Here is an 11962-nt window from a genome sequence, read left to right as displayed (position 1 = left end):
GGAAGAGCGAGAGAAGAGTAAAAACCCACTGTCAGCAGAGGAGAGGCACAACAACTTATAAGTGAGCTCAGAAGCAAGATGTTTAGTTTTGAGAAGGGCAGAAGAAAACCCATATTTGGGCCTTACTCCATCCCCTGTTTGCAGTCATCCCAGTTCACAAAGAGGAACTGCTTGACATTGCAACACATGGCTCTTATTTACCACAGAAGGGTGGGAGGGAAGTACAGAGAGAGAGACGGTGCATCTCTGGAGCCAGCCAGGATCAACCCCACCCAGCAAACCTATCCAGAGCACTTGGAAAGCTGAATGAGCGCCGACGCCACCGAGGAGGAGAGGAGCACGAGAGGCGTTCTGGGGGGAGTCTAATCTCTTCCTTTTTTTCCCCATTTCATTTCTTTTTATGGAGATGAAGGCTATGCCCTGGCAGGCTTCCTGGAAATTCAGCTGTCCCAAGGATAGTTTGTTTGCTGTGAGAAAACTAAACTGACAAGACAGAGAAGCGATGCATGTGTTTGTGCGTGGCGCCGAGAGGGGGTGCAACAACAGAAACAGCTTGAGAAAGCCCCAGGACTTCTTCACAGCTGCCTCCTCATGTAGCTCAGCAGGGGCAGGTACACCTTGGCACCTGCTCCAAGATACCCCTGTGGTGAAAGAGGACTCCTGGCCTCCAGAGATGTGTTCAAAAAGAAGGATATTCAGATATTCAGAGATCTGTCTACCAGCTGGAAGGGAGCTCCTTGTGCTGGCCACAGTTCTTTCTACACCTGACATGAGGATATCACAAATTTATATGGAGTTTCCCCTTGCTAATCTCTCATCCCAGAATCAAGCAAATACCCTGAGGACTGGCCCCAGGATTTAACTTTTCTTGCCTCCGCTCCCAGCTCCCTTCCCATAGACGTGGCTTTCTCTGGGTCCTCGTGCAGCCACACGTGCTGTCCTGGCAAGCCACAGGGAAGCAGCAGGAAAGGACACGCTGCTGTCCCATGCCAAGGGTGGCATGGCAAGGCTCAGAGCTGGAAGCAGAAATGGAGAGGAGCCTGGGTTTGCCAGGCTGCAGGGAAAGATGAGCTCTATTTCTGCCTGCTCCGCTTCACCAGGATAACAACCAAACCCACTCCGTGCCACGGGGGAGTTAGGGATGAGGAATCAAGGAGCCAGGTGGTGCATTTGGTAACAGCCCCCTTGCTAACAAGTGTTTGCTGAAGAGCCTAAAGCTTGCTCCAGAAACTGAGAATAAAGCTGGTTTACTCATTAAAATGGACCACTGTAATTTAGTTTTAAACAGAATCACCTTCCTGGCAATGCCCAGCTCACCCCTGCCCTGCTGGCCACTAGATGCTCCCCGTGCTCCTCTTCCAGCACCCAGGAGACACAACCACTGCCAAAGGCTCTGCCAGGAGCACGGATGGGAAGCAAAGCCCCCGGGAGGGAAGTGAATGTGCTACAGCATCATCTGTGCTGAAGGCCAGAGATGAACATACGTTGTTTTTCTGGAACCATCCCCTCACTTACTTTAATGCCCTGTTTTCCTTTTCCTCCCCTCTGCCTCATACCACCACCTTCTTTTGACAGCACTGAGGTTACTGGTTTAGTTTTCTGGGGGCTGATAAGCCACTGCACTGACTTCTCAGAGGAAGAGCCATGTATATACAGTAATGATAAAGCTGACCTTGCAGAAAGTAACTGGCAAACCCAGGAAAGCTCTCGCTGAACTTCTCACCCTGGGAGCATCATCAGTGGCACCGCTGCTGGCTACTCGTGCGAGCAGCTCGGTCATGGTGATGGCCATGGTTGCCCTCCAACCTACACCCTTTTCTTCCCTTTTTCAATAGGCTAATTCTGATTTTGGATTTTTGGGGAAACAACCATGCTGCCTTTCTACATGTGGGCAGCCTGCAGGATGCAGAGCAGGACTCCAGCTCCTGCATCCAGAGTGGCAGAAAGCTGCCCTAACATCCTGACAGTGGGCTCCCATCTTGGTGGGAAGGGGGATTTTTCACATAATTAATTGCCTAGCTGTTAATCACCTCACACAGCACTTAAAGGAGAAGAACATGGCCACTTCATCTGGGTAACCAAACAGGATCAAAGCCTTCCTACCTCCTATCCTAACCCTGGCTGTTTGTAAGCCCTTCCAGCTGTATGCAGGCAACTGATAATGTTTTTCCACCACATCTTTTGTCCCCTTCCTTCACTCCTGTGCTCCAGATTCAGGTCCACATCCTTGGGCATGAGGCAGAGCTGCTCAAAGTCAGCATGGCACTGGCAACAAGGGAGGATGGAGGACTGGGGACTAGTTCAGAAGCACGTTAGCTTTGAAGTCTGATTTCTACACCACAGGAGATGCATAAAACCAGGGCAATTGGTACTAAATCAAAACTGCCTTCCATCTCTGCAGGACCCCAGCTGTGTAGCGCTTACCTGGAGTGGTAGGACTGATGCCACGGGGTGCCAAGCATACCCTGAGATATTTGCATCATGCTGGGATCGGGTTGGTTCTCCCCAAGTTTGGTTGAATGCCAGGAGTGAGGTCGGCCGGGAGTTTCGCTCCGCCTACGGAAAAGCAGAAGGATTTTGCACATCAGCAACAGGCCAGCTTTCCCAGGGTGAATGTGAAGTAACAGCGACAGCCACATTTAAAATTGCTCATGGTCGCTTCTGGATCACTGCTGTGTTTCTGTCTTTTCCAAGTGAATCAGGCAGGAATCACGCACTGTTCCTGACATCGCACAACACGCAAGGCAACAGGCGTGGGCAGAGGAGCAGGTTATCACCGAGTGTGAGGGGTCCTCCCTCTACCTCCCAGCCAGAAGCCTTCCCCCTTTTCTCAAAAGGTTCCCATCATTTTCAAGCGACAGCTGGCAAAGTCATCTAAAGAATCAGACACCACGAGGGGGTGGAAGCCTGCACGATGCTGTCTGGATCTCTCCTCAGTGCTTATAAAAATGCAGGAAGAGATGTGACAACTGAGTGCCAGCAATGCGTATCCTGTGCATCCCCAGGGCCTCGTGGCCAGCTTGCTGACCCCCTGCAGCACGTGAGCCTGGGTGCATCCCCAGGCCTTTGGTTCCTTCAGTCACCAACGCTAAGCAAGGCCTCCAACAGCTCTTAGGAGGAAAAGAAACCACTGACAACCTTATTTCAAACACGGAATGGTGCAATGGAAAGTCAAAGCAGGGGATTAGCCATCAAGTACCCTGAACATGCAGCACAGACTCTCCTCCATCCCTTAATCCTCTCTCTGCTTTCCACAGGGATCTCTCCCCCTGCTCTAGCACTTGGCTCTGCAGTTTCTAACCCTCTCTGTGAAAATGAGGAGCAGCACCAGACCTGTGTACTGCTGAGGTCCCAAATGTGACAGCCTGCACAACAACCTCCACTACCTATAAGGCATAAAAGCAAGAGGAGAATATAACACATCTTTAAAGTCTTTGCCTCACTGAGAGTTTCACAGCACAGCACGTCCTGAATAAATCAGTAGATAGATACAAATGCCCTCTGGAGATGTAATCCAGACACGGAAAGATGACTCTTCTGGTACTGCCCAAGATTGTGGAAAGAAAAGATACAGGAAGATGTACAAAGTAGAAATTATTGTTACGGTCAGATCCTTTACTGGCACAAGTTAACACTGGCACCACTGATGTTCTATGCCATGGAAAGTGAGGAGTAAAACCATCTCACAGCAGGTTTTCCAGACAGATTTCAGAAGCAAAGGTCATTCTCTCACCATCAGTTAAAAGAAAAAAGCAAAGGGTGTTTTTCTCCTTTAACACTTGCTGTGACAGGAGCATTCTTAAGCAGAGCTGAACTGGAGGCTTACAGAGGGCGAACTGAGCGAGCACCACTTCAGCGTGACATGTGTAGGTGTGCTTAAAACAGAGCTCTTTTGTTCTGCTCCTCGCCCAGCGACACAAGGAAGCTGAACGCTGCCAGATGGGAAGTTGACAAAAACTGCTTATTAAGAATAGCCACATCCTCGCCTTTTCCATTGAAGATTTAAAGACTCTCTGTGTACTTTCAAGCAGTTCAAGCCCTGTTATTATTTTTTTGCTGAGGAAAGCACACTGAATGCTCACAAGCAAAGCACGTTATCCCTTGATTTGATCAGTAAAAGCTGCAAGGCAGCTGCGTAGCCAATCTTCCAAGCCACTGGTATTTTAAACCCTTTTGGTTGATATCCTGGTAATAACACAACACGTGGCCAGCGAAGCCGTGAACTGAAGTCGGAAGACATGCCGTACCAGCTCAGTGCGCCATAACCTCGCAGTGTTTCCACACCTACCTGACCCTGGAAGCGTGGATTAAGGGTAACCGAATCTTAGCCGAGCTTAAGCCGAGCGAGGAAGCGCTGCGGTACACATGATCTCCAGCTCATGTTGCAGACTCACACAGGCAACGTCCAAGGAGGCGGCAGGATGGATGGATGGAGGGTCTGTGCATGCACCAAAAGGCAGAGAACAGAGGGCTTGGTCCATTCCCCACTGAATCAACCGAGAGACTCTCCTTGAGATGGGGATCGGAGGTTGTAGAGAAAGGCACAGCCTGTGCCCGTGTGTGTGGGTGTTCGGGGAACGCCAACAAGTTCCTCGCTTCAGCCTCCTGTAATACCTGAAAATAGCACCTTGCTTCACACCGCTTCCTTAAGCTGTAATGATTATTGCTCAACTAGGGAAGAGGACTGGAGCTGGAGAGCGACACGGCAGTGAGCACCACGGTGTGCACAGAGCAGCTGTCTCCTGTTACAGACCTGGGGCGAGCTGGACACGGCTCATCTGCCCATTCTGCAGCAGCTTTGGGTTACACTTGCTTCACTGCAGAGCACGACTTTCAGGAAGCAATAAAAACTGCTGCAAGATGAAACTTCTTTTGGTAAGTGGGGCAGAACTGCTTTTGTAAAGCCCAAAACGTCAGATCCTGATTCACCCCAGACAAACTGGCTGAGTGATAAAACTTGCAAGAACAGCAGCTCATTCCTGACTTGAGTGAAGACAAATAAAGCATTAGATCTTTAACTGGCACTATTTTGGTGTAGCTCAGTTGCCTTCAACAAAACCAGGAGCAACAGCTGATGCTTTGTACCAGGAGATCATAGGATTTCAAAAAGCAGAAGTGTAATACAATAATAATAATGATGATAATAATTATCATCATCATCAAAACCACCTCATCCCCTTCTCCTTTATACTAGTTCCTCAAGGGCTGCACCTCCACCATACCTGCAAAGGCTTTTGGACAATCTTATTACTAAAAAATCCTCCACTTGAGCTAATGGAGAAAGGGATCCCTCTGTTGTAAATGCCAAGGCTGGAAAAGAAACTCCCAGTTCATCCTGGACAACTCCTGTGATCAGATAACCTGGGCATCCAGCTCAGGTTGGCATCACGACAAATCCTTGCACTGAAGATACCCAGGGTGGACCTCGATGGCATCTGAACAGGCTCCACGGCAGCTGTAACACTGATTACACTCCAGATACTGCCAAATTCACAGAGTGAACTGGAAAACTGAAGGGAAAAGAATAGTCTTTAAGCTCATGCAGCTGCTGTTATCAGGGTGCTCCTCGTTGCTATACTGGTCACGGCATTTTCACACAGAAACGTGAGCACCACATTAGCAGTCTCCTCTAACACAGCCTGGCAAAGGTTTTCATGCTTTGTATGCAAAACAGTAATGGAACTTTATATGAAGATACTTTGGCACTAACTCTACCAATGAATCGGGATCTAGAGAAGCATTCTTCACAGGGATGATTTTGCCCAGCTGCTATTGCTAACGTGTCCAAGAAAGATGAGAAGAAATAGAGAAGAGAGCCAAGGTCACTCTCTGCCATCACAGACAACTGCAATCCCCACGAATGTGCTTATCCCCAGCAGCCGTGTGGCCCTGGCAGCTGCGTAGGACATTGGTGGGACTGGAAGAGACAGCCACGGCCTGGTCCCTTCAGCTGGGAGGTGGGAAAGGACAGAGGCCCTGCAGTGAAGACCCTCCTCATATAGAGGAAAATGAAGACTTGGACACAAGGGCAAAGCTTGTGCCTCTTGGATCCGATCCTGGGCACTGAGTCACAAGAGAGACAGACAAGAAGGGTCCCATCCTTACCATGTCATCCTTTCAGTGGTTGAGATTTCAAGCAAATGATGCTTCTAAACCAAAAATACAGTCAGTTTGACAGACATCCTAACGCCTCGCTGCAGTCCCCATGCCTCACTATTAAGCAGGAGATGAAGGAAGAACTAAAGCACTCAGAAGCCTATTAGGCTTTCGACAGAGCGAGGCCACAATCGACTCAAAGCAACGTCACTCTTAATTAAGGCTCAGTCATGGTTCTAAAAATAAGCAGAACAGACGAGGCCAATTAGAAAGAAGCTGGACCATAATGGCATGGGCTTGATGTGTCTTGCACTGAATCTGTCTTTCTAGGCTTGATGGAGCGTTTCTGGTAAATTCTGGGGCAGGAGAGATCTGGAGGGAGCAATGTCCCTTCAGGGTTTTGACTAAACAACACTGAAGAAAATCCTCACTTCAGAATGCTTCGATCAAACATGTGAATATTTTTGTACTAGGATACTTTTTTTCCACAGTATGTTCCTCTCTGCAACTTCTAGAGGATAACTCCTCAGCCAGGGGATCCCTTCAGAGTGGATTTAGCAGTCTCAGTCTTTAATCAAAAGAAAGAAAAAACCTTAAGAAAAATATCCAAGCCAAGTTCAGGGCTCTACCCCATACCAATGGCCTCATTTCTCTCTCAGGCCCCTTTCTCAGTGGCCCAGGCAGATGTTGTGCCTGTGTGTTGTTTCCAGCTGACATCAGACACTACTTGTTTTTAATTTGAGGAGCATCACTTGGGATGTCTGGGTTGCCTCACACCAGTGCCATGTCAGAACTGGGAGACAGGTACCAAGCTCCCTGAAGTCTCTTTGGGGTGAGAAAGCAGAGAATCAGAGGCTTCTACTCAGATTTCCTACCATTACCATCGCCAGCTCTCCCCACCATACCACGGGTGAAAGCTGAGATGACAACCACATATGCGGATGTACACACTGATTTTTTCCTGCCGTCCTTCTCAGCTCCACAAGCAGGAAACAGCCTGGCCCTGAAATGGTAAGGAAAGGTTATGTTGTGGATGGAAACGACCAAGGGCACAGCAACGGTCCGCAGGCTGCCTCTGCTAAGGGACAAGGTGCCTGAGGACATACAAAAGCATCACCTGCTGCAGCAAAATTTGCCAGAGTTTGGAGGAGCCCCAAAATTTTCTTTAAAGAAATGCTCTTTGCCCTGGGCTGCAGAAGGAAGTGCTGGGATCACTCAGAGGTGACGGCGGCTGTGAGCAACGGTTGCTCCTTAGCTGAACTCCCGAACAGTCAAACATTGTAATGGATGATGATTGGTCTTGTACATCACACCCCTGCGTTATCACATTTCTTCGGTAACCCCCAGGCCACCTTATCCAAGAAAGGGGCATTTATCCATTTTCCAGAAAAGGAAACAAAGGCCTCGAGAGGTGAAGTGACTCAACTAAAATCACTCCACGGCCCTACCGCAGCGTGCAGTGCTGAGAACCGGGCTGTGCGCTGCTGCTGCCTTTTCCCTCTGCCCAAGCATGTGTGTGACAGGCAGTATTTAGATTGAGGACTTTGCCCTGCGCCAAGACAGGGTCCCACCGGCATTCCCTGACACTGACCAGACAACGGGCTCAGACAGGAACAGCGGGGCTGTGGTTGTTCATGTGAGAGGTGATGTACACACAATTAATTCTTGCTGATAACTGGATTCAAGGACTTTGTCCTACTGGGATCTCCTGACAGCTTGCTTTTTTAAAGAAAGCATCACCAAGCAACATGATAAGTATGATTTAAATTGCAAGATAAAGGGTATTTCAGATCTCTATGTTGAGAAAGTACTCGTCTATCTGTGCTGCTCACACAGGACTGGGGCTTTGACACGTGGAGGCCAAGGCAGCCTCCTGCCTGGTACCTGGAGCAGTTGATGCTGAAATGAGGAGCTGCTGAGCACTGGATTAAAGACACTCTGTGACTTTCCTCTTCTTGTTACACTTCCACTCGCTGGAAAAAGAGGAAGAAAGAGCAGACCTGGAGAGGAGACAGCTGGCTGACTTACAGGTTCTTTGTTTCAGCTTGTGCCTTTGAGAGGGACTCTGTTATTTCCTGTCTTCTCCAAGCGTTCGCATCACCTTGCAGAGCACGGGTAGAAAATCTCAGCAGCCAGACCCTAAGGGGCCTTACCCTGCCCACGGCATTGCAGAAGTCACAGAGCTGCACTGATTTATCCGTACTGGTGAATCGGCCCAACGGGCTTAATTCAAATAATTTTTTCCTCATTCTTCTCCAGTCAGTAAATTCGTGAAAAAGACAGAAAAACAAGCATAGCTTGGATTCTTTTGCACCCCGATATCAAACACACAGCAACTTGCAACAGGAGAGACTTAGAAACAATGGAAGGAATGTGTTTTCCCCGTCCCCTCCAATCCTCAGGAGGAATTTGGTGGCTGGCAGCAGAAACGCTGCCCTGTGAGCCTGATTATCCAAAGGTAACGTGGACAGTGAGTCACGGCAGGTAACCAAGGGGATCTGTGGGGCAGGCACTGCAGATGGTGGCTGGGTTCTCCTCCGAGTTACAGGGCTACAAATCACAGGCAACGCTAACGGACTCGACACCAAAGTGCTAATGGAGGAATGACAAACGGGAGAGAAGAAGGGATCACCCAGAGGTGTGATGAAGAGATGTGCATACTTTAGTGTGTGTGTGTGACCTGTTCACAAACACGCGGCTTTCTCAGGTACTGCAATGAAAAAGAAGGGTAAAGGGTATGAAGGGGAGTTTAAACTTTCAGCTAGTTTGGTGAATTTGTGATTTACTCCTAGGTGCAAATTCACCTTCCCACTGTTCCTGCAGGTAGCAGATGGCATAGGCAGTCAGCCTTGAGTATCTCACTGGGACTTACACCAGTGAAGAGAGAGTGGAAGAGCAGATCTGCAGTCATCTGATACAATTCAAACCACTGACCCACTAACAAACCTGTCCTCTCCCTCATGGGAACTTGTAATCACTCTGGTAATAAACATCTTTTTGGTGAAAGACACCCCTGCACCTGGATTTCTAGACCAAATTCTTCCCTCTTTCACATCCCAGATTGCCCTTTACTGATGGGTAGAGCTGCAGTAAGGTATTTGCTCTGGCTGGCAATACCACCCTGGCCTGGTTTATTTTGCACAGCGGAGGAAATGGGATGTCAGTGAGTAATCGTTGTGTGTACGCTCAGTAGGGCAAGCAGCAGAGTGGTGCTGTGCTGCTCCTTTTCATCGATGCTCAACTGCAACACCTGAGAAACCGGTCCTGAGCTCTGGGCTTCCCCTGTGACTGAGGTCAGGCATTCATCACCCCGAATTTCAGAGACCGAGCGGGACTGCTGACAGCCTGCACCGCCTTGGGTGCGTCTGCGGAAAGTCAACAAGCAGGGGAATTGCAGCCGGTGCTACGGCCAAAGCAAAGGCTGCCGAGTCTGAAATACCCTCCCACACTCAAATTCTTATACATTAAAGCAACTTCCTGTTTGTAACCAGAGCTTCAGCTGAGTTAAACTACTGAGATATGCAGACACAGCCTCCAACACCGCCGGAACAGTAAAGCAAAACATTGGCTCTGCATCCAAAGAGAAATTAATCCGAATGAAATGCTAAGCTTTGGAGCTTCAGCAGAGATCTGCCACTGGATCAACAGGCAAGCAGGATTTACAGAGGGCATACACTGAATAACTCATTGCTACAGGAAGGTGGTGGATGTATGGGAGCTCCTTTCCCAAATTCCCTGTGGGTCACACACCTCAGGAAATGCAGAGTCTCTCGCCCCAGTCACAAGATAAATCTCTCCCTGTTAAAACCAGCTTCAGGAGAGATATCAGCCTCTACAATCTGATAACAGTTATGGTACAAACCCTCAGCTGGAGGAAAACAATACAAATTCAGTGTGGTTGACAGCAGTGGCTAAAAGCTGGGGCAGCTCCACCAAGGTCAGCGAGTTTGCTCCACAAGTGCATCCTTGCTGATAAAATCAGAACGTGACTTCACACACTGCATTTTCTTCTCAGCTGCTCATGGGGCCACATTTCCTCCAGCTACAGGACAGTAGTGGGGCTTCTTGACTTTAAATAAGTCAAGGGCTGGCCTGAATGCAATGTTGCCAATAAAAGTCCCTGCTTTGGCTTCATGGTGCAGAGCCCAGAAGACTGAGACACAAAAATCTATGAGGTCATCCAGATTAGCATCTGCCTGATGTCACTGGCTCTTTTGATACCAAAAAAGCTTTGCCTGAGTAAACGCCACAGGATTTGGCCCTAAACTGCAGGGACAAAGGAAGGAAATTAGGCTCTGTCATAACACCGGCTGATCCAGAGCAATTCAGGAAACTGACTTCTGGAGACATTTAGTAATTTAAAAATGCAGATAAGCACTCAGCAGGGTTGGCAGGAAAGCCACACTCCTACTGAAACTCAGAGTTTCGGTAGAAGCCAGGCACCTAAGGCAGGCTGACATCATTTCTGTAGAGATATTTTGATCCAGCATCTCTGGGGATGCCACCACTGACAAAGGTTTTGAGGAGAAAAGACACCTCATTCGGGACACCCTCAGGCATCTTGGCAGCCAAAGCAGTGAGTATTTTACACCCTGCCCTATGTATGTTACTGACATTCAGCAATGCTGACGACTCATAGCCCAAAAGGTGAATTCACTTCCCTGGCACCGTGCTGAGGGGATGGAAGCCTTGGGAAAAGCTGGGCGTGAGGTTAAGAAACTGTCCTGGGCCTCTTCCACCACAGACGCTGGGGATTCACGCTGCTCCAGTCCAGCCTTGCTGCCACTCTCATTCCCTCAAGAGGGATGTGGAGTTTGCCAGCCACTCTCCAAAAACACCCATGCAGACACAGACACACGGATACACACACACTCCCAGCCACTCTCCAAAAACACCCATGCAGACATGGACACACGGATACACACACGCTGACCTGCTCTTCAGCCGTAACTTAACTCCTCCCGACCACGTGGGTTTGCTGGGCTGAAAGTCAGTGCTCACGCAGTCCAAACTGGGTGGGTTGGGAGCTGGGTCGCTGCATCCCTTCGCTGCATGTGTGTCCCTGCCAAAAGAAATCCAGACCATGTCAAGATAGATGCACAAAAACCTCAGCCCTTGTATCCTACGTGGAAAATGCATTTTAAGACAGAAGGCAATAAACAGACCTGGAAGGCAAGGCAGGGGAATTAATCTAGTTTTTAAAAAAAAGCGAAGAAAATGCCACCAAAAGCCACATGTATCCCATCTCTTCTCTATGTCATTGCCCAGGGAGGCTGTAAGAGCAAGGCTTTGCTCTTCTTTATACCCAGGCAGTGCTCAGTCCCTGTGAGAGCCCCCCATACCCATTTGGGAGGAGCTGCACCACACCACAGCGCTGCTTCTCGGCACGCAGGAGAGATCAGCTGCAGCATCCACGGCTCGAAACTCATCACCCAGCAGCTGCATTTTGGGACTCCAAACCCCCAGGTGTGGAGTTCAGGAGCTCCACTGCGGGATGTGCCCTCTCCACACGTAACCACCTCACGAGAGCTCAAGGGATGCTCTGAACCCACCAGAGAAAAGCAAAGGGAAAGGTCCACAGAGAGAGCAAGAAAGAGCAGCCTACCCCTCCTTTTACTGATATTTCCACCAAGTCAGCAAATAAATATTTACCCCGCTTCACCACACAGAAGTCACACAAACACCGCGTAACCATCGCTCCAGCTCCTTCCTTCCCGCAGGTGCAGCAGAGCCCGAAGCGATCCCGTCTTCCCACTCGCCCCCATCTCTCACTCCAAAACGCGAGAGAGATTTGAGATTTCTGCAAGCCCAAGGAACCCCCACGCCGAATAAAAGGGGCTTTGAAAGGACCCCGGCCCGGGGGACG

At 49.3% G+C, this 11962-nt stretch overlaps 1 protein-coding gene across 1 annotated transcript in view; it reads right to left on the bottom strand.

The window, feature by feature from the left end:
• Positions 1-11061, bottom strand: part of SHROOM3 (shroom family member 3) — a 28282-nt gene extending 17221 nt beyond the window's left edge. The window contains exons 1-3 of the mRNA XM_010192424.1: positions 11030-11061; positions 2425-2556; positions 2236-2247 (exon numbers count right to left, since the gene is read on the bottom strand). Coding sequence (XP_010190726.1) covers positions 2236-2247; positions 2425-2483 — 71 coding nt within the window. The 5' untranslated portion in view covers positions 2484-2556; positions 11030-11061. The remainder of the gene's footprint in view (positions 1-2235; positions 2248-2424; positions 2557-11029) is intronic.
• Positions 11062-11962: the final 901 nt, after the last annotated feature.

This window comes from Mesitornis unicolor, unplaced genomic scaffold, assembly GCF_000695765.1.
Source record: "Mesitornis unicolor isolate BGI_N332 unplaced genomic scaffold, ASM69576v1 scaffold20469, whole genome shotgun sequence".
NCBI classification, from domain to species: Eukaryota; Metazoa; Chordata; class Aves; order Mesitornithiformes; family Mesitornithidae; genus Mesitornis; species Mesitornis unicolor.
Note: the sequence above shows the minus strand (reverse complement) of the source record. Positions and strands in the feature narration are given on the sequence as shown.